Source organism: Neofelis nebulosa, chromosome 4, assembly GCF_028018385.1.
Source record: "Neofelis nebulosa isolate mNeoNeb1 chromosome 4, mNeoNeb1.pri, whole genome shotgun sequence".
NCBI classification, from domain to species: domain Eukaryota; kingdom Metazoa; phylum Chordata; class Mammalia; order Carnivora; family Felidae; genus Neofelis; species Neofelis nebulosa.
The window spans coordinates 78,335,519-78,359,087 of NC_080785.1; the positions used below are offsets into that span (position 1 = coordinate 78,335,519).

Genomic DNA, 23,569 nt, shown 5'->3' on the forward strand with positions numbered 1-23,569 from the left:
GAGAGGAAAAGCAAGGGGCAAGGAAAGAGGTGGCTGTGGCTATGAAGAGTAGCACCAAAGGATCCCTGTGGCGGAATTGTTATGTATCATGATTGGTCACATGAAGGTACAGAGATGATAATGTTGCTTAGAACTAATCACATGCACGTGAGTGCATGTAAAATAACATTGACAGATAAATGTTAAATGTTAAATTCCTGATTGGGATATTGTACTGTAGTTTTCAAGATGTTTTTCTTGGGGAACACTAGATGAAGAGTATGTTGAAAAATAAAATTTAACTGAGTGAATTTGAAGATCTGATTGGGTTTATTCATTGAAGCATGAATCAGGCAGCATCTCATCTACAAATAGGAAGGATCTCCAAAGAGCTGTATAAATGAAAGGTTTTTATCCACAGAAGAGGACAGAAAGAGAAAGTTTTCTAACAAAAGATTGTGTCAGTCAAGATCACCTTCCTTTGGGGGAAGGGCATGCAGATGACTTCATTAGTACTGATCAAGTCATTTCAGAATGACTGGTTAAATGTCACATTCCTGGGAAAGGCTGAAACTGCAATTAGGTTAGATACTAAGTCTTGGTTTGCTGGCTTGAGGCTTAGCACAGGTGACTCCATTTTAGATCTTTTGTCTCTGTTGTTTCTTACAACTGTACGTGAGTCTACAGTTATCTTGAAATAGAAAAGTTAAAAAAAATATAAAGCATATATAAATTATATCAATACAAAACAAAAACCTAAACTGAGAAATGGAAAAATGGGAGAAAGATAAAGATCAAAATATCTGGTCAGAAATATTGCTTCTGAATGTATTAGTTTGAATAATACAAAATTGCCTATATTACACATCTTAACTTACTAAAATGGCAATTTCATGTCTCAAACTAAAAAAATTAAGTTTTGTTAAGAAATTGGCCATCTGTGGAAGAAAGGATGAGCAAGTGATACTTTATGTGGTTATTTGTAATGGAAGTATCACCATTCCATAATTTTATATTAGAGGGATGGATAGTAAAAGTTCATTTTTCATATTCCTGAGAATAGTTTGGAGATTTTTTTTTTGTTGAAAAGACATGATCTCTTCAAAACAAAGAGAAACTAACAAACACTTAAGATTCTACCATAATCTTCCTAAGCCTATATATATTTGTGGAAGGTCTTAGAAGAGAAAAAGATCCAGGTTTATTGAAGTAATTGATATGGTACTTGATATATCAACAGTGAATTAAAATAGCATATTTTGAAACTCCAAATTCAAAAATATTTCTGGTAATCCTTCTGTATTTGTCTGCCTCGTGATCACTGTGGGATGAGGTTTCAAGGGCAACAGAGAAAAATAGCTGAAGCGTATTGCCTATGCCTCTTACATTATGCAGAGCTGTTTGTTCAGGGATGGCAATGACCACACTAACTCAGACACAGCACTGTGAATGATTTTGGCAAGTGTGGCAGAGAAACCCTAGGAAGGACGGGAGGGGCAGAAGAGTTTTCCCTTCTTCCCTTTGAGGTTCTCTGGCTGGTCTAATAATTAAATTGGTGTAAGACAGATTAACACTAGAATAACAAGAGTTTAATAACATGTATACTTCCTGTGTACATGGGAGGGACCAAGGAAAACTGAATAACTGCCCAAAATGGTTGAAGCCATCACCTTAAATACCATCTTCAGCTAAAGACAAAAGAAGGTGTTTGGGGTTGGGGTGTCAGTTATAGGAGCCTATTAGGAAAGGCACAATAAGCAAGGGTAGGGTTGTTATGCAGATTTAAGTATTTGGTTGTCTTCTCTTTTAATACGAGTTTCTAGAGATTTAAAGTCTCGCCCTTGTCTTGGCACATCAGGGAGATACTCTTCCAAATGGAGATTTCCATGTGTGCCTGGGTGACTCAGTCAGTTGAGCATCCAACTCTTGATTTTGGTTCAGATCATTGTCATGGATTGAGCCCCTTTTCAGGTTCCATGCTGAGCATGGCCCCTGCTTAAGATTCTCTCTCTCTCTCTCTCTCTCTCTCTCTCTCTCTCTCTTTTGCTCATGCACTCTTTCTCTCAAAACAACAACAACAACAACAAAAAACAAACAAAAAAACAAATGGAGATTTCCCTTATACATGTATATGTTCTTACAAAAGGCTAATTTCTGCTTGGTTCTTGGATTTCTTCCTGTGTTTGCAATTTCTTAAAAATAACAAATTTAAAATAATATGTGCCGGGGCATATTTTGTGTGGCAAATTTTGCTTCTTTGTGGTTGCTTTGAGAAGTCAAGAAAGTCTAGTGCATAAGTGGGTTATTGCTTTGGGTACCAAAGAAGATAGGTACATACAGCACCATATCTGTACATAGAACACAGTTAATAGATTTTCATTTGCCTTCACCCACCCATTCTTGTTACTGGACAAGGGTCTGTTGCCTGGTGCTCAGCAAGCCAAATACTGACCCCAGTTTTGTGGCAGAGAAAAAGGGTTTTATTATAAGGCATCAAGCAAGAAAGTGAGAGAAAATTTCTCTGTCTGCCTCCCCGAAGGGCTGCAGTTGGGTATATATAAGGATAAGGGGTCAAGATGTCACAGGGTATGTAGGTTGAATGGAATAAGCTGATTGGATAAAAGGAAAAAGGGAGGTATTCTCTCTTCTGGGATTCATGTTCATTAAATAGCAGCATAAGAATGAGAGGTGTGGAGATCTCAGGGTATGTCATCACACAGATGTTACTTTTGTTCACTCTTGATGCCTTTTGTACAACCACAAGAATTCTTCCCGTTTTGCTCTGTTCTCAGCTAGTCTTACCAGTGGTTGGTTGGCTTCTGCAAACCGGCTCCTAAATCGATCAGGTTAACCAGAGTTTCCTTACAGTAGAATGGCCAAGCATTTGTTAACTCAACATGTCAGTTTCCGTCTTAAATCCTTCACAGCTCCTTTTACTTTCACACACAGCAAAAGAAGAAATACACTGTTAAAATCAAAACCACTTAGAGCTTTTCACTGATATGACTTATATAAATGAGTCCACAAATGCCTATAAATTACTTATTGAAAGGGTGTAATACTTTATTATTAATTGCTTACATGTAACCCTTAGGTGGCTGACTACATAAGCATTCCAGGTACAAATAGTAACCTTAGTCCTTTGCCCATATCACTTGATCCGATTTTCATAATAGGGCCCTTGGGGAGCCCAGTTTACGTGTCAGTGGCTGGCCTCCCACCTTATACTTCTGTTCCAGAGAACAATTAGCAATTGCTGTGTTCAATTCATACCATATTTCCTTGATGTAATTAATGCCTTTTTTTCCCTGTTTTTATGATTATGGTATATACCTTCTTTTCTGAAATTTAAAATCTCCCCAAAGTTTCGTTTTATTTATTTAGATGAGGATCCGTGAGGTAGTTGGTGAAAAAATAAAAATTTTAATTTATTGTATGCCATCTCAGTCCAAAAAGAATTTGAAGTGGCTAATAGAGTGAATATATATACTTAAAAATAGAACATCATTTCCCTCTCTCTTTTTTCTCCTCCCATATGTTCATCTTGTTTTGTTTCTTAAATTCCACATATGACTGAAATCATATGATAATTGTCTTTCTCTGACTGACTTATTTTGCTTAGCATAATACATTCTAGCTCAATCCATGTTGTTTCAAATGGCAAGATTTCATTTTTTTTTTGATGGCTGAGTAATATTTCATTGTATATATATATATATATATACACACCACTTCTTCCTTATCCATTCATCAGTCAATGGACATTTGGGCTCTTTGCATAATTTGGCTGTTGTTGATAATGCAGCTATAAACATTGGGTGCATGTACCCCTTCGAATCTGTATTTTTGTACCCTTTGGGTAAAAACCATGAGAGACTCTTAAAGGTAGGGAACAAATTGAGAGTTGATGGAGGGAGGTGGGTGGGTGATGGATACTGATGAGAGCACTTGTAATGAGCACTGGGTGTTGTATGTAAGTGATGACCCACTGAATTCAACTCCTGAAACCAATATTGCACTGTCTGTTAGCTAACTAGAATTTAAATAAAAATTTGAAAAAAAAATAGAACATTATGACCAAAGATGAGTTGAAAGACAGATTTTATTCTATATATACACTAACATACAAACATTGTTGGTGTATATATTTGTGTTTCTTTTACAGAAGATAAAATTAACTTGTTAAAAATTTTCAAATGATCTGAAATTATATTTTTAAACAGATACTATCTTCATTTACTGATAAAGAACTCTTGGCATATGCAAAAGCTGGAGCAGTAGCTGAAGAGGTCTTAGCAGCAATTAGAACTGTGATTGCCTTTGGAGGACAAAAGAAAGAACTTGAAAGGTTTGAGTCTCTTTTTTTAAGTTGCTAGAAATGTTAAGTTCTCTGTCATCTGATATGCCGTTCAGGTTGACAGTGTTGAGTATAAGGGTGTGTATGTGTGTGTGTATATTTTTTAATAGCTTCCTCGATGTCGTACAGCATAGCTAATATTCTGGAAAAGTTGTAATTTTAGTTGTATTCCTCTTATATCTGCTAATTCAAAACATTTTCTAGATGTCTTAGGTGGGTAGTGACAATGAAATGGTTTCTTAAGGCTAACATATTTTATATATGATGATAATTTTCCCCATCAAGTTAATACTTGGTTCTCTAAGACTAAATGAGTATTTTGTGTAAGATCTAGGGAGACATTTTAATCTGTGGTTCATTTCCCCTCTTGCCCAGGCACCTAATCAGTTATGTGATGCTTTTGGAAGATAAAAATATAATTAAAAAGCACCTTTGTACAAAAGGTCAAAATCTTTATTATATGTTGTTTAGTATATTCTTGCATCTGTCCTTTTTTATTAGATTTATGAGAATGTAGATAGTAATTTATTGCAGCGTATAATATTCATCAGATCCATTGATTTCTAAACAGTGACAGACTTTATTTAAAATTGAATATATGTTATACTATTCTGATATTAGAGCATTTTAATGTTATGAACATATGTATATTTGGAAATTAGGAATAGTGAACTATATTGTTTGGAACATTATACATTGTTGGTAAAGCCATAAGAAAAACAAGGGAATTTTTATAAGTCAGAATAATAGTCCCCTCTGGGGGAGATGAGACATGGTTAATTAGATTAAGACTCATAGCAAGGGGCTTCTGTGGTTCTGGTGTGTTCTGTTTCTTGACCTCAGTTGTGTGCTGACATGGGTGTTAATGGCATAATTATTCTTTATAGTGTACCTATGTGTTTTTAGTATACTTGTGTTCATAATATATATTTCATACCCACAAAGATGCCCTCTGAGACTAAGCACCTACCATTGTTCAAAGGAAAGCAGTACTGTATTCTCTCTCAATTTTTGGTAACGTTTTTGCTTTTGCCTTAAAGTATGTCTGACTAGTAAAATGAGAAGTCTTGCCTAATGGTCAAGCAAGCATCCAGTCAAATACAGCTTTCCTCTTTTGGAGCTTAAATTTTATCAAGGGGAGGGGAAAGGTGCAGATGATCACAAATAAACAAAATATCTAATATACCAGTTGGGTAAATATTATTTGGGGATATAAAATACTCTGTTAGAGTCATAGGGCATACTATTTAAAAGATGATTCAGAAAACTCTTTTCTGAATAGTTAATGTTTGAGCAAACACAGAGGGAAGTTTTGAGTTCAGATTCTTTTCTAGTTTTTCTCAGTGGAAAGGTAGACCAGAGAAAGAATATGTCCACCAACATAGGGAAACAAATACAGCTTTTCTGCTTCTGCCCAGTTTCTGAGCTGGGGGAAGGCATCTCCCCATAGAAATCAAAATCTCAAGACTCACTCTCCGGTGCCCTTAGGATCTGAATTTACAAAATTCTGTGAGCTAAGGAGTGCTGTCTCCCCAAAACTGAATATTTCACATTAAAAACAAATCCTAGTTCCATGATACCACTAGAGTATCTGGTAGAAGAAATGAAAAACTGCTGAAGATTAACAAATGAAGCATCCAAATTAAGAAGTTAGAAAAAGAACAACAGAGTAAAGGAAGTATAAGAAATAATAAACAGCAAAAAACAATTGAATAGAAAATAAATGTTAAAAAGCAGAGGCTTGACAAATCCATAAACTAATTCTTTGAAAAGACTAATAACCAAGTATTTTGCAAGTTTAATCAGGAATAAAAAAAGTAATAAAATATTGCTACAGATAAAAATACATTTTATTTTTAAAAAGTACAGCTTCATGGCTCAAGAACAGACACTCAGATCAGTGGAATAGAATAGAGAACCCAGAAATGGACCCACAAACGTATGGCCAACTAATCTTTGACAAAGCAGGAAAGAATATCCAATGGAATAAAGACAGTCTCTTCAGCGAGTGCTGCTGGGAAAACTGGACAGCGACATGCAGAATGAACCTGGACCACTTTCTTACACCATACACAAAAATAAACTCAAAGTGGATGAAAGACCTCAATGTAAGACAGGAAGCCAACAAAATCCTCGAGGAGAAAGCAGGCAAAAACCTCTTTGATCTTGCCCGCAGCAATTTCTTACTCAACATGTCTCTGGAGCCAAGGGAAACAAAAGCAAAAGTGAACTACAGGGACCTCCTCAAAATAAAAAGCTTCTGCACAGCGAAGGAAACAATCAGCAAAACTAAAAGGCAACCGACAGAATGGGAGAAGATATTTGGAAATGACATATCAGATAAAGGGTTAGTGTCCAAAATCTAAAAAGAATTTATCAAACTCAACACCCAAAAAACAAATAATCCAGTGAAGAAATGGGCAAAAGACATGAATAGACACTTCTCCAAAGAAGACATCCAGATGGCCAACTGACACATGAAAAAATGCTCCACATCACTCATCATCAGGGAAATACAAATCAAAACCACAATGAGATACCACCTGACACCTGTCAGAATGGCTAACATTAACAACTCAGGCAACAACAGATGTTGGCGAGAATGCAGAGAAAGAGGATCTCTTTTGCATTGTTGGTGGGAATGCAAGCTGGTGCAGCCACTCTGGAAAACACTATGGAGGTTTCTCAAAAAACTAAAAATGGAACTACCCTACGACCCAGCAATTGCACTACTAGGCATTTATCCAAGGGATACAGGTATGCTATTTCGAAGGGACACATGCACCCCCATGTTTATAGCAGCCCTATCAACAACAGCCAAAGTATGGAAAGAGCCCAAATGTCCATTGATGGATGAATAGATAAAGAAAGTGTGGTGTATATATATACATACACAATGAAGTATTACTTGGCAATCAAAAAGAGTGAAACCTTGCCATTTGCAACTATGTGGATGGAACTGGAGGGTATTATGCTAAGTGAAATTAATCAGAGAAAGACAAAAATTATATGACTTCACTCTTATGAGGACTTTAAGACACAGAACAGATGAACATAAGAGAAGCAAGAATAATATAAAAACAGGGAGGGGGACAAAACAAAAGAGACTCATAAATATGGAGAACAAACTGAGGGTTGCTGGAGGGGTTGTGGGGGGGGATGGGTTAAATGGGTAAGGGGCAATAAGGAATCTACTGAAATCATTGCTTCACTATATACTAACTAATTTGGATGTCAATTTTTAAAAATAAAAAAGTTAAAAGTATAGCTCATACTAATAAATTATAAAACCCTAATGAAGTAGACAATATCCTAGAAAAATATAGGCTAAAACTCTCACTTGAGAGGATGAAAACTTGAGTAGGCCAACAATCATTAAAGGAATTGAATACAAAGTTTAAAATCTCTACTCCTGCCCTTATATACACACATAAACAAGCAAAACCCACAGAGTCCAGATAATTTCACAGAAAGGTTCTACTAAAACTTCATGAATGAGATAACTCTATCTCATAGAAATTGTTTCAGAGAATGGAAGAAATATATATAGCAAGTTGTGAGTTCATCTTATGAGGCTAGTGTAACTTTGATGCCAGAATAAGACAGATACGTGAGAAAGGAAAATTACAAAGCAGTTTAACCTAAAACATAGATGCAGAAGGTGTAGATAAATTATTAGCTAAACAAATCCATGTGAAAAATATCAGATTAAAGAAATCTTGAACTTACTGGCTTTATCCCATGAATGCAAAGATAGTTAACATTAGGAAATCTATTAATATAATTAGTCATATTAACAGATTGAAAGGAAGAAGCATTTTATATTAACAGATGGTGAAAAAGAATTAATTATGTATTCATGACAAAAACTCATAAAACCAGGAGTAATAATTGATTTTCTTGATTCAATAAAAAGTATATACCAGAGATGTATAGGAAGCATCATACTTAATGGTGCAATGTGAAAAGCATTCCTTAAAATGATGAATGAAACAAGTATGTCTGCTAGCATCATTTCTGTTTAGTGTTGAACTGGTTCTAGATAAGACCAAAGAAATAAGTAAGAGTAAGAATAATAAAAGGAAAAGAAAAAAAAGAAATAAAAGTTATAAGGATTGAAAACAAGAAGCAAAACTGTCATTATTCACAGATGGTATGATTGTATGCACAATAATTCCAGTAGCCTCTGCAGACTAATAATATTCAGTGAGGTCTCTGGGTACCTGATCACAATTCAGAGAAAATTGCTGTGAAGCAACAATGAATGATTAGAAAACATATAAAATGTCATTAATTCTAAGATGCACATTTTTCTCTCACAGTTCTGAAACTGAGATAAATCTTACAATCAATGCCATCTTATAGTTGTTGTGGGTCTGGATTGAAGTCAGTTCTTGTAGGATTTGTGTTTGCTTCTGCCATTCACTGGGGACACTATTAACCTGAGACCACCTTACATTAAATTATATGTCTAGGAGTTTTTGAACCACACTGGCAGTGTGAATTTATAGTTCAGACCTGCATGAGTAATTGCCTGTGGTTCCGATTCTCAGGGAGTTGTTTTTCCTCCCTTTACCTGATGCCAGGGTTGAGACATGCAAGTTCCCTTGCTGTCACTTTCCCTGGGGCATGTGCTTACTATACTGAGGCTGTAGCCCTTTGACTCCCAGCTGTATATGGAGTGTCCTATTTTTTTAATTAATTTTTTTAATGTTTGTTTATCTTAAAGAAAAACAGAGTGCGGATGGGGGACGAGCAGAAAGAGAGGGAGACACAGAATCCGAAGCAGGCTCCAAGCTCTGAGCTGTCAGTGTAGAGCCCGACACGGGGCTTGAACTCACGACCCATGAGATCATGGCCTGAGCCAAAGTCAGTTGCTTTGATTGACTGAGCCACCCTGGTGCCCCTGAAGTATGCTATTAAACTCCTTAATGCTACATAAAATAACAGAATAACACTAACTTCTTACAATTAATGACATCCTAAATTTGATGAATAGGATAATTTTTAAAAAGGTATTATTAGAAATAAAAATTATAATATGTATGGGATGTAAATAACATTGGTAAGGAGAGAAAGGACATCATGATAGTCAAGTCCAATCTTCAGAACTTAGATAAATCTGATTATTTTAGTTCGGTAGAAGTTTAAATAAATTGAGGTGTTTGTTGTTGTTTTTAGTTTAACTGTTTTCATTAATTAGGCACAGTAAGGATTTTTTTTTTTACCTAAAGAAGATGGGGATCAAATTTTTATTATAAGAATAAGCAAATGGGCGTACACAGCTGTTTTCAAAGATTCATTTTTTTGTGTGGCATCATTCATTCAGAAGACATTAGTTACTGGCATGTATCTTTGAAAGGACATTCTCTGCTGGCAAATTGGAAATTGGTTTTGCCTTTAAATAAAGAGTAGATTCAAGACTCCAACATGCTGGCATAAGTTTCTTTCCAGGTTGGCCATTTCTTGAAAGTTCATTCATTCAATAGTTTTAGCCAGTATCTACCACATGCACTGCACTAGGCTCTAGGTTTTCAGTAGTGAATTGGAGATGGAAAACCTTGTCCCTCTTATGATCCTTAGTCCAAAGAGTAAGATGGAGAAGAAGGGAAGGGAAGAAAGTAGAAAAGAAGGTAAAAAAGAAATCATTGATGGAATTAATTAAATTATCAACCTTTAAAAAATTTTTTTAACGTTTTATTTATTTTTGAGACAGGGAGAGACAGAGCATGAACAGGGGAGGGTCAGAGAGAGGGAGACACAGAATCTGAAACAGGCTCCAGGCTCCGAGCTGTCAGCACAGAGCCCGATGCGGGGCTCGAACTCACGGACCGCGAGATCATGACCTGAGCTGAAGTCGGCTGCTTAACCGACTGAGCCACCCAGGCGCCCCAGACCTTTAAATTGTACTATGAAAGAATCAAGGAGTGTGCTGTAATAGCAAGGAGGGAAAATTTACTTTAAATATGGCAGTCAGGGAAGGCTGTGGCAGTCACGTTCTCTCTGAGGATATTTCATCTAGGCTGAGACTTGAGGGATGAGGAAAAGCCTGCCCTGGTGGGATTAGGGATAGAAGAGTCTTCCAAATTTCCCGAGGTGGCAGAGTTTGATGTATTCTAGAAAATACCACGCATGAGGCTTATATGCCTGGAGCTGTGTTGAGTGGAGGGGAGATGGAAAGGCTTTTGAAGGAAGCGGCGGTTATGGTGAGGAGGTAGGATTTTACTCCAAGGGCTCAGGGTTTTAACAAAGGAATTAGTATCCACATAATATGTTAACATCATTTCTCTGTGTGTAATTGGTTTGGTGATTGGAGGAGAGCAGTTAAAGATTGGAAACAGGGACCAGCTGTGGTTGTAGCCCAGGTGAAAAGGCTTATGGTGGCCTGAGGTAGACCGCAGGCAAGAGAGGGGAGAGAAGTACCTAGATTTCGGATATAATTTGGAAGTAGGATTGCTAAAATTATATTTAGACGAAATGTAACCCTTCAGTTTTCTTTTTAGTTCTTTCCCTTCCTTTCTCTGCTTCTGAATTGACAGGTAATTAAGGTCTTAGTTTGACTTTCTCTCCCAATTAACAGGTGCAGGAGGAAGCTGGCTTTCTTGGAAAGGAAATTTAACGAGAGTTTAAAAGGAAATTCAACTCAGTAGTATAAGAATAGCTTTATTCTCCTAATTTTAAAATGATATTTTCCTCTCTTGTGTATGTCCTACCTGTTAGTATTTATTTCTCTTGCTTAACTAAAATTGTTTCTTGCTCTTGTAAGTGGCTGTTTATATCACTGATGTATATTTTCATAATATTTAAGAATTTTTTTTCAAAATATCATTGTTTTTGTTGTGTATCTTTAATCCATTCTAGGAGTGTCACTTTAATTACCATTCTCATACTAATGCTTTTAATGAGTAGATTTTATTATCTGGTTTTATAGTGTGGTATTTTTATTAAAATGCTAATCAAAAAGCCTATGTAAAAGTATTGTCGATTTCTCCTTCCTCCTTACCCTCTTCCTTTTTTCATTTTCTTTTCTGGTATCTAAATGATTTTCTTCCTTGTTGTTGCTTCTTCCTGTGAAAGTGTTTCCTCTGGCTGCATGGTACCACAACATGTCATTGAAATGATTTCTGCATTAGTCTCGGTAAGCAAGAACTGATGTAAAGGAAATAACAATAAAGGTGTGGGTCATGTGCATTAAAGTTCCTTATTTGTAATCATGTATTGTCCATGCCTGGTAATGTCTTTTGTCTCGGCCAACTCAAAAAGTGGGAAATAGACAGATAGATAGATCAACCATTGAAACACGTTACTCAAAAATAATGTTTTTGTTCAAAGATTATAAGTGGCAAGTTAGGGTTTTTTGCAGAGAGAAACTCTAATAATTTACTATTTTATTACTCTAAAGTTCTGTTTAAGTTCCGTCTTTAGTAGACATAGTAGTCATGTAAATTGCATTTGGCATGCTTTTAATTAGTACAGTAGCTAGTTAAAAAAAGTCATGAAGGCAAGAAAGAAGGCATGTTCTTACCGGAGCAAGACTTTACCTTGGCTGTACATTCCAACTAACAGAATGAATCCTCCAAAGAAAATATAATACTACATAATATTTATGTAGCTATGCTTTTACAGATCAAAGACCTCAACATATGAATTCTATATGGAAGTAAGTTCTTTCATTTCAGTAGCTATGAACTTTTTCCTCCTGCAAGGCAATGTTCTAAATTCCCAGGGAGATATGATTAAAAAGGATGAAGACAGATTTAAGACTCAATTATAATCTATCCTATTTCTCTAATAATTTTACATTGATTATATATTTACAGAGATTCTTAAGAAAAGAGACATGGAGATAAGCTAATGGAGCCCACATAAAAAAAAGAAGAATTTTCCTTAATGTTTCCTTAAATATTCAGAGATTTAAGGGATTTCCTTGTGGTGGGCACTTTCTAGCATTATATCTGCTTTTTATTATTTAATTTAAAAGATGTGCAGATTATGAAGGAAAAACAGATGTTTTCATAGCTTCTATTTTTGTCTTGACTATGAAATAATGCAAATTCTGGAAGTTTTGCTAAACATAATTTCCCTTATTTCACTATTGTTAAGGCCAGAAAGAACCTTTTGTAACACTTTCCCCCAAATTATTTAATCTCTGTAATCCTCAGTTTACTCTTTTACAAGAAGGGATTAATATAATACTAACATCATAGGGTCAACGTGTGGACAAAAGGAGAAAATACATGTAAAACACCTACCAACAGGGCTGGGCACATTCTAAGTACTTCATAACCATCATGTTATCTTGGCTCATTTCTTATGATTTATGAGTATTTGTGATAGTTTTTGTTATTTCTCCCAGGTACAACAAAAACTTAGAAGAAGCTAAAAGAATTGGGATAAAGAAAGCTATCACAGCCAACATTTCTATCGGTATCGCTTTCCTGTTGATCTATGCATCATATGCCTTGGCATTCTGGTACGGGACCTCCTTGGTCCTCTCCCATGAATATTCTATTGGACAAGTACTCACTGTAAGTGATGTTTTGTTAAGAAGTGAATCTCTCATAAAAACTTCAGTGAAGTTGAGTGGTGTTGGCTTGAATGATGTTGGAGAATAGATTTTGAAGAACTATTAATACAAAGAGTCATGTGCTACTAGATTAAAAGTGGAAAGGCAATTAGATGTATTGAGTAACCAGTGTTGTCTTTTTTGCAGATCCCTTGCGCAGTTTTTTCTTGCAGCCTAAATATTGCTAACATTACTAATCTCTGTAGCATGAACTTTCATTTGTTGAGATTATTTCTTTGTGTCAGGCTCAATGCTAAGCATTTTGATTTTCTTTTCTTTTTTTTTTTTTTTTTTAATTTTTTTTTTCAACGTTTTTTATTTATTTTTGGGACAGAGAGAGACAGAGCATGAACGGGGGAGGGACAGAGAGAGAGGGAGACACAGAATCGGAAACAGGCTCCAGGCTCTGAGCCATCAGCCCAGAGCCTGACGCGGGGCTCGAACTCACGGACCGCGAGATCGTGACCTGGCTGAAGTCGGACGCTTAACCGACTGCGCCACCCAGGCGCCCCTTGATTTTATTTTCTGATTTACTCTTCACAGCAACAAATGGCAAAATACACAGTTTAACTATTTTTCAAATTCTTTTGAAAGACAGCTAGTCCAACTTGCGAAATTATGGAAGTATTAATTGTTACCTGTCCTTAAAAAATTCTGTTCAGAAGTTCTCTGCCTTACAGACCTTTGTACAAGCACAGAAAGCTTGCCATTGATGTTACCCTCTTTTATTTAAAAATGGTGAAATGGTTCATAAACCAAGCTTAATCTGTATCTTGATCTAATAAAGCACATAGTTAGAAGAGTGACCCAGTTCCTTTTTCGTAGGCCAAGCACAGGTATATTGTTAGTACCCAGACCATATTTTGTTAAGTCCCTTAAAATACTTCAGGAACCAGATTTGTAATGTAGATATAATAATTGTCTCATCCAAAAGGTGCAAGGCTATTTAGTTAAGAATGGCTTTTACCAAAAGGCTTTTATAGGATAGTAATGTTGGTGAACCTAGGTTGCAATAAGAAATGTGTTCTACTTAATTGTAATGCCGATAAGCAGTTTAAAATCCTGTGTTCACTGATCCTAGATCTGCCTCACAAACTGGAAGTGTGCAGAATATGAGTAAGAACATGGGATTTGAAATCAGGCTGACTTGGTTCAAATTCCAGCTGTGCCACTTACTAGCTGTGTGGTTTGGGGTAGCCACCTAGACTTCAAGTTTATGCTACCTCTTTTGCCAGATGAAAATGGCAGGAATACTTTGCCATAACTTTTCAGTGTAGTTGTAAGTCCTAACATGAGAAAATGAATATAGAATCACTTAGCAAAACTCCTTCTGGGTAAATTATTGGGTAATATAATATCTGTGTGACTTAGAAAGAAATGAATAGTGATACTAGTTGCCTGTAACCCTGAAGAAAAACATTTTCATTTTGGCAAAATGAAAAATAGAAAACCTGTTTATCAGACCTCAAAGGGAACACAGTCTGTTAGAAAGAAAGAAGACAACCCGATAAAGAATAATGCCCTAGATGTATGCTTTATTGTTTACAAAATGTTTTCATATATACTGTTTCATTTGATACAACTCTGAGGTTGCCAGGTAAGGAAAACAGACAGAATCCTGCATACTTTTGCAAATTTGGACCTTGGTTTTCTAACACTCCTATTGATGTTTGTCTCCCCTCTACCCTGCTGATGATCTAAACCAAACTTCTTAGCCATTAAATAAATATATACTAGAATTATTATTATATTTTGGTCCTGTGGAATTTATATCATTGTTTCACTGAGCAAGTAAGACTAATTCTGCATTATAAATCAAAAAAATATTTAGGGGCGCCTGGGTGACTCAGTCAGTTGAGCATCCGACTTCAGCTCAGGTCATGATCTCACACAATCTCTATACTGACAGCTCAGAGCCTGGAGCCTGCTTTAGACTCTGTGTCTCCCTCTCTCTCTGCCCCTCCCCTGCTCACACCCTGTCCTCTCTCTCTCTCTCTCTCTCTCTCTCTCTCTCTCTCTCTCTCTCTCTCTCTCCAATAAATAAATAAATAAATAAAAAGTTAAAAAATGTTTTAAAAGTATTTAAATTGTTAAAATGTTTTTAACACCCAGTATTCGTAAGTTGCCTTGCCATTTCAAAATTTAATTAGCTGAAAAAAATAAAAATAACATTTAATTAGCTATGTTAGAAGGAAGATGTATGGAAAACAATGTAATAAACACTAAGTAACTTGATGATTTTCCTTCACATTCTTCAGGTTTTCTTTTCTGTATTAATTGGGGCTTTTAGTGTTGGACAGGCATCCCCAAGCATTGAAGCATTTGCAAATGCAAGAGGAGCGGCTTATGAAATCTTCAAGATAATTGATAATGTAAGTTTGGGCTAGCCATTGATACATCTCTCTAAATGTTTTTCTAATTAAAAGTCAGCCTCTTTATTGCTTTATCCAACTCTCCACAAAAACCTTCTGAAATTTTATTCTGTTTAGAAACCAAGTATTGACAGCTATTCGAAGAACGGACACAAACCAGATAATATTAAGGGAAATCTGGAGTTCAAAAACGTTCACTTCAGTTACCCATCTCGAAAAGAAGTTAAGGTACAATGATAAATGATTCATGAGCGATTCCACCATGTATTGGATGAGGAGTCTCTGATACTTTCTTTTAGTGATTTTAAAGAAATGTATATTTAACCCTAGGTTTGACTTGAACTGTCAATTCATAGTCCCAATATCTGTGTATTGCCCTTAAGTTTATTTCTCATTCATTCTGTTAGATCTTGAAGGGCCTCAACCTGAAGGTTCAGAGTGGGCAGACAGTGGCCCTGGTTGGGAACAGTGGCTGTGGGAAAAGCACGACAGTGCAGCTGATGCAGAGGCTCTATGACCCCACAGATGGCATGGTGAGGTGACTCTTGCTGAACTAGATGCTGCAGCAATCAGCAGTTACCATTGCAGATTTCACATTAAAAATCTGCAGTGCATGGAAATCACACTTACTTTTTATTTCAGGTCAGTATTGATGGACAGGACATTAGGACCATAAATGTGAGATATCTTCGGGAAATCATTGGTGTGGTGAGTCAGGAACCTGTGTTGTTTGCCACTACAATAGCTGAAAACATTTGCTATGGCCGTGAAAATGTCACCATGGAGGAGATTGAGAAAGCGGTCAAGGAAGCCAATGCCTATGACTTTATCATGAAACTCCCTAATGTAAGTCTTCCTTGATCTTTGCCATGCTAGAGATTCAAAGAATAGAATGCTGACTAATGCCTAAGAAGTTAGGAATCTACTAAAAAAATAGATGATCCTTCTAAGAAGAAAGATCAAAATTCCTTCAGATTTTCAAGCTCTAGCACCATCAACTAGTAGTAGGCATATTTGTAAAAAATGGTGTTGGTTATTGCTAAATTTTAAGGAACTGGACTGTATTACCTGTGGGCCTTGGATTGTTTATGGGATTACTTCCCATCTTAAAATGTGACCTGAGATAGCTTGTTCTTTTGCTAACCGCCTTTATCTTCTGTGTTGTAGAAATTTGATACCCTGGTTGGAGAGAGAGGGGCCCAGCTGAGTGGTGGACAGAAACAGAGAATCGCCATCGCTCGGGCCCTGGTTCGCAACCCCAAGATCCTCCTGCTGGATGAGGCCACATCAGCCTTGGACAGTGAAAGTGAAGCAGTGGTTCAGGTGGCCCTGGATAAGGTCTGTGAGCCTCAATTCACACCGACTTGATTCATGAGCATAATACCATTTTTAAAAAGGGACATTTCCAATGACTCCTAAAGTGATCTTTTAAGCTATCAAAATGAAATCTTCAGTCCTATTTGGACCTATTCATTTAATTTCTATTTATCTCCTTTTTAAAGTAGAAATGAACAAATTTTGACTGAATGGTACTTGGGAATTTTTTAAATTAAACAATGAGAAATACAGATTCAAATGAAAATTGGTCTTCATTGCAATCTTGAAAATTTGACTTTAGAGATAACCCAGTTATTTAGACTTTCTGTTTTGTCAACAAGAGGAAAATATAATTTGAAGTTTCACATTTAATTTCCAAGATGTAAATACCTATTGAAGACTACCGGAAATGAGAAACCCCTTGTCCACAGAGAACTGATGATGTTGGAAACTTACGTGGGCCATGAAAATTCCTTGACTGTCAACAGGGTTTGACCTTCCTGCATTCCCTGAGTTCACATGACTTGTTCACAAAATCAGATTTGAGTGTACTGTGCCAGTCTTGTGTGCTTGGTCTCTGGCATGTATTGGTAACCAGGCTAGTTCTGTGAGGACAAGGAATGTGAAGACCTTTTTTTAAGTTTTTATTTAAATTCCAGTTAGTTAACCTACAGTATAATATTAGTTTCAGGTATACAATATAGTGATTTAACACTTCCATACATCTGGTGCTCATCAAAATAGTGCTCTCCTTAATCCCCATCACCCATCCCCAACAACCTCCCACAACCCTCAGTTTGTTCTCCATAGTTAAGAGTCTGTTTCTTGGTTTGCCTCCCTCTCTTTTTCTCTTTGCTTGTTTGATTTGTTTGTTAAATTCCACATTTGAGTGAAATCACATGGTGTTTGTCTTTCTCTGACTGAATTTTATTTAGCATAATGCTCTTCACCTCCATCCATGTCATTGCAAATGGCAAGATTTCATTCTTTTGTATGGCTGAATAATATGCCATTGTATATATATATACCACATCTTCTTTACCTTTTCATCTGTTGATGGATACTTTTTGGCTATTTCCATAATTTGGCTATTATAGCTAATACTACTGTAAACATTGGGGTGCATGTATCCCTTTGAATTAGTATTTGTGTATCCTTTGGGTAAATGCCTAGTAGTGCAATTGCTGGATCATAGGGTAGTTCTATTTTTAATTTTTTGAGGAACCTCCATACTGTTTTCCACAGTGGCTGCACTAGTTTGCATTCCCACCAGCAGTGCTAGAGGATTTCTTTTTCTCAGCATCCTCACCAACACCTGTTGTTTCTTGTGTTGTTGATTTTAGCCATTCTGACAGGTGTGAGGTAATGGCTCACTGTGATTTTGATTTGTATTTCCTTGCTGATAAGTGATATTGAGCATCTTTTCATGTGTCTGTTGGTCATCTGGATGTCTTCTGTGGAAAAATGTCTTTTCATGTCTTCTGCCCATGTTTTAATTGGATTATTCATTTTTTTGAGTGTTGAGTTTTATAAATTGTTTATATATTTTGGACACTAACCTTTATCAGATATGCCATTTGCAAATAACTTCTGCCATTCTGTAGGTTGCCTTTTTTGTTTATTGTTCCCTTTGCTATGCAGAAGCTTTTTATTTAAGCTTAAGTCCTGTTAGTTAAGTCCTGTTAGTTCATTTTTGCTTTTGTTTCCTTTGGCTGAGGAGACATGTCTAGAAAGAAGTTGCTGTGGCCAGTGTCAAAGAGGTTACTACCTGTTGTTGCTCTAGGAATTTTATGGTTTCAAGTTTCAAATTTAGGTCTTTAATCCATTTTGAATTTATTTTTGTGTTGGTGTAAGAAAGTGGTCGACTTTAATACGTTTGCATGTGGTTATTTATCCAGTTTTCCCAAAACCATTTGTTAAAGAAATTGTCTATTTCCTGTTCGATATTCTTTCCTGCTTTTCTGAAGATTAAGTGAGCATACAGTTGTGTGTTCATTTCTGGGTTTTCTCTTCCGTTCCATTTATCTTTGTGTCTGTTTTTGTGCCAGTACCATCCTGTTTTGATCACTACAGCCTTGTAATATAACTTGAAGTCTGGAATTGTGTTGCTTCATGCTTTGCTTTTCTTTTTCAAGGTTGCTCTGCCTGTTTGGGGTCTTTTGTGGTTCCCTATACATTTTAGGATTGTTTGTTTTAGCTCTGTGAAAAATGCTGTTGGTGTTTTCATAGGGATTGCATTAAATCTATAGATTGTTTTGAGTAATACAGACATTTTGACACTGTTCTTTCAATTCATGAGCATGGACTGTTTTTCCATATCCTTGTGTCATATTCAGTTTGTTTTATTGGTGTTTATAAAGTTTCAGGGTACAAGTCTTTCACCTCTTTGGTTAGATTTATTCCTAGGTATCTTACTGGTTTGGGTGCAATTGTATATGGATGATTCCTTTTCTGATGTTTCATTATTGATATATAGAAATGCAGCAGATTTCTGCATGTTGATTTTGTATCCTGCAACTTTACTGAATTCATGTATCAGTTCTAGCAGTTTTTTGGTAAAGTCTTTTGGGTTATATAGAATATTATGTCATCTGCAAGTAGTTTTACTTCTTCCTTACCAGTTTGGATGCTGTTTATTTCTTTGTGCTTTCTGATTGCTGTTGCTAGGACTTCCAGTACTATGTTAAATGATAGTGGTGAGAGTAGACATGTCTGTCTTGTTCCTGACCATAGAGAAAAAATTCAGTTTTTTCCCACTGAGGATGATATTAGCTGTGGGTTTTTCTCTTTTTTTAAGTTTATTAATTTTATTTTGAGAGAGACAAAGTAAGAGAGAGAGAGAGAGCAAGAGTGCAAGCGGGGGGAGGGACAGCAAGAGAGGAAGGAGAGAGAATCCCAAGCAGTCTCCTCACTCTCAGCACAGAGCCTGATGTGGGACTTCAACTCACGAACTGTGAGATCATGGCCTGAGCTGAAACCAAGAGTCAGATGCTCAACCAGCTGAGCCACCCAGGTGCTCCAGCTGTGGGTTTTTCATATATGGCCTTTATTATGTTGAGGTATATTCCCTCTAAACCTACTTTGTTCAGGGCTTTTTACCATGAATGGATGTTGTACTTTGTCAAATGTTTTTTTTGAATCTATTGAAATTATCATATGGTTCTTTTCTTTTATTAATGTGGGGTATCGTGTTGATTGATTTGAGAATATTGAACTACCCTGAGTAAATCCCACTTGATTGTGGTGGATGACTTTTTAACGTATTGTTGAATTTGGTTTGCTAGTATTTTATTGAGAATTTTTATATCCATGTTCATCAGGGATATTGACCTGTAGTTCTGTTTTTAGTGGAGTCCTTATCTGGTTTTGGTATCAGGATAATGCTGGCCTCATAGAATGAATTTGGAAGTTTTCCTCCCTTTTCTATTTTTGGAATAGTTTGAGAAGAATGGGTATTAATTCTTCCTTAAATGTTTACTGGAAATCACCTCTGAAGCCACCTGGCCCTGACTTTGTTTGTTGGGAGTTTTTTGATTACTGATTAATTTCTTTGCTGGTTACAGTCTGTTCAAGTCTTCTATTTCTTCCTGTTTCAGTTTTGGTAGTTTATATATTTCTAGGAATTTATCCATTTCTTCCAGGTTGTCCAAATTGTTTTTTTTTTTTAATTTTTTTTTCAACATTTTTTATTTATTTTTGGGACAGAGAGAGACAGAGCATGAACGGGGGAGGGGCAGAGAGAGAGGGAGACACAGAATCGGAAACAGGCTCCAGGCTCCGAGCCATCAGCCCAGAGCCTGACGCGGGGCTCGAACTCACGGACCGCGAGATCGTGACCTGGCTGAAGTCGGACGCTTAACCGACTGCGCCACCCAGGCGCCCCTAAATTGTTGACATATAGTTTTTTATAATATTCTCTTATAATTGTATTTCTGTGTTGTCGGTTGTTATTTTTCCTTTCTCATTTGTGATTTTATTTATTTAGGTCCTTGCTCTTTTCTTTTTGATAAGTCTGGCTAGAGGTTTATGAATTTTATTAACTTTTTCAAAGAACCAGCTCTTGATTTCATTGACCTAGTCTGTGGTTTCCTATATCATTTATTTCTGATCTAGTCTTTTTTTTTTTTAATTTTTTTTTTCAACGTTTTTTTATTTATTTTTGGGACAGAGAGAGACAGAGCATGAACGGGGCAGGGGCAGAGAGAGGGAGACACAGAATCGGAAACAGGCTCCAGGCTCCGAGCCAGCAGCCCAGAGCCTGACGCGGGGCTCGAACTCACGGACCGCGAGATCGTGACCTGGCTGAAGTCGGACGCTTAACCGACTGCGCCACCCAGGCGCCCCTGATCTAGTCTTTATTATTTCCTTCCTTCTAAGGCTCTAGGTTTCATTTGTTGTTCTTTTTCTACCTCCTTTAGGTGTCAGAGTAGGTTGTTATTTGGGATTTTTCTTGCTTTTGAAATAGGCCTGTATTGCTATATACTTCCCTCTTAGAACTGCTTTTGCTGCATCCCAAAGGTTTGGGACTTCTGTGTTTTCATTTTTATTTTTTTCCATGTATTTTTAAATTTCTTCTTTGATTTCCTGGTTGACTCATTCATTGTTTGGTAGCGTGTTGTTGAGCCTCCATGTATTTGTGGTCTTTTCAGATTTTTTCTTATGATTGACTTTATTTCATAGTGTTGTGGTCAGAAAAGGTGCATGGTATGATTTCAATGTTTCTGTGTTTGTTGAGGGTTTTTTTTGTTGTTGTTGGCTAATATGTGAACTATTCTGGAGAATGTTCCATGTGCACTTGAAAAGAATATGTATTCTGCTGTTTTAAGATGAAATGTTCTGAATATATCTGTTAAATCTATCTAGTCCAGTGTGTCATTCAAAGCCATTGTTTCCTTGTTTATTTTCAGTTTAGATGATCTGTCCATTGATGTAAGTGGGTGTTAAAGTCCCTTACTATTATTATGTTATTTCAGTTAGTTCCTTTATGTTTGTTATTAATTGTTTTATATATTTGGGTGCTTACATGTTGGGTGCGTAAGTATTTGTAATTGTTATATCTTCTTGTTGGATTGTCCCCTTTATGATTATATAATACCCGTCTTTGCCTCTTTTTTCAGTCTTTGTTTTAAAGTCTGGTTTATCCACTCTGGAAAACAGTGTGGAGGTTACTCAGAAAATTAAAAATAGACCTACCCTATGACCCAGCAATAGCACTGCTAGGAATTTACCCAAGGGATACAGGAGTACTGATGCATAGGGGCACTTGTACCCCAATGTTTATAGCAGCACTCTCAACAATAGCCAAATTATGGAAAGAGCCTAAATGTCCATCAACTGATGAGTGGATAAAGAAATTGTGGTTTATATACACAATGGAGTACTACGTGGCAATGAGAAAGAATGAAATATGGCCCTTTGTAGCAACATGGATGGAACTGGAGAGTGTGATGCTAAGTGAAATAAGCCATACAGAGAAAGACAGATACCATATGTTTTCCCTCTTATGTGGATCCTGAGAAACTTAGCAGAAACCCATGGGGGAGGGGAAGGAAAAAAAAAAAAAAAGGAGGTTAGAGTGGGAGAGAGCCAAAGCATAAGAGACTCTTAAAAATTGAAAACAAACGGAGGGTTGATGGGGGGTGGGAGGGAGGGGAGGGTGGGTGATGGGTATTGAGGAGGGCACCTTTTGGGATGAGCACTGGGTGTTGTATGGAAACCAGTTTGACAATAAACTTCATATATTGAAAAAATAAATAAAGTCTGGTTTATCCAATATAAGTATTGCTACTCTGGCTTTCTTTTGATATCCATTTATGTAATAAATGTTTCTCCACCTCCTCACTTTCAATCTGTAGGTGTCTTTGGTTCTAAAATGAGTCTCTTGTAGGCAGCATATAGATGGATCTTATTTTTTTTATTCATTCTGACACCCTGAGTCTTTTGATTGGAGTGTTGAATCCATTAACATTCAAAGTAATTATTGATAGAGATGTATTTAATGCCATTTTGTTACTTGTTTTGTCATTGTTTCTAGAGGTTTTCTCTGATCCTTTTTTGTCTTTGTCACTTTTAGTCTCTTTGTTGCACTCAAAGAGTACCCTTTAATATTTCTTGCAGGGCTTTTTTAGTGGTCACAAACTCCTTTAGTTTTTGTTTGTCTGGGAAACTCTATCTCTCCTTTTGTTCTGAATGGTAGCCTTGCAGAATAGAGTATTCTTGGCTGCAGATTTGTCCCTTTCAGTGCTTAAATATATCCTGGCACTCCTTTTTGACTTCCCAAGTTTCTGTTGAGAGATCTCCAGCTAGTCTTATGGGTTTTCCCTTGTAAGTTAACACTTTTTTTCTTGCTGCCTTTAAGATTTTTTTTTATCACTGTATTTGCAAATTTAATTACAGTGTGTCTTGGTGTTGGCCTGCTTTTGTTGATTTTAATAGGAATTCTTTTTGTCTTTTGGATTTGGATGTCTGGTTTTGTTGTTGTTGTTGTTGTTGTTGTTGTTGTTGTTGTTGTTGTTAGATTAGGGAATTTTTCTGCTATTATTTCTTGAAATAATTTTTCTGCCCCCTTTTCTCTTCCTCTCCTGGGACTCCTATAATAGGAATGTTACTATGTCTGATGGAGTCACTGAGTTCCCAAAGTCTGTTCTCATATTCCACAATTCCTTCTCTTTTGTTCAGCTTTATTATTTTTCATTATTTTGTTTTCTAGGTCACTAGTTCATTCCTTTGATTCTTCCAGCCTGCTGTTCATTGCATCAAACCTGTTTCCAATCTCTGTGGTAGGGATCTCCCTGAAATCTTCTTTTCTCAAGTCCCCAGTGAAGATCCTTATGATTGTTGCTTTAAATTCTCCATCAGGCATGTTACTTATATCTGTTTTGCTTAGTTCTCTGGCCATGGCTTTATCTTGTTCTTTCATTTGGGATAAATTCCTCTGTCTTAGTATGTTCTAAGTGTCTGCCTTCTTCTCTGTGTTAG

General features: G+C 36.5%; 1 protein-coding gene across 4 annotated transcripts in view; it reads left to right on the forward strand.

The window, feature by feature from the left end:
• Positions 1–23,569, forward strand: part of ABCB1 (ATP binding cassette subfamily B member 1) — a 238,281-nt gene that overhangs the window by 165,809 nt on the left and 48,903 nt on the right. For all 4 annotated transcript variants that reach the window (XM_058725205.1, XM_058725204.1, XM_058725206.1 and 1 more), the window contains 7 exons: positions 4,203–4,327; positions 12,693–12,864; positions 15,161–15,274; positions 15,392–15,502; positions 15,682–15,807; positions 15,917–16,120; positions 16,442–16,612. In XM_058725205.1, the coding sequence (XP_058581188.1) occupies positions 4,203–4,327; positions 12,693–12,864; positions 15,161–15,274; positions 15,392–15,502; positions 15,682–15,807; positions 15,917–16,120; positions 16,442–16,612 (1,023 nt within the window). The remainder of the gene's footprint in view (positions 1–4,202; positions 4,328–12,692; positions 12,865–15,160; positions 15,275–15,391; positions 15,503–15,681; positions 15,808–15,916; positions 16,121–16,441; positions 16,613–23,569) is intronic.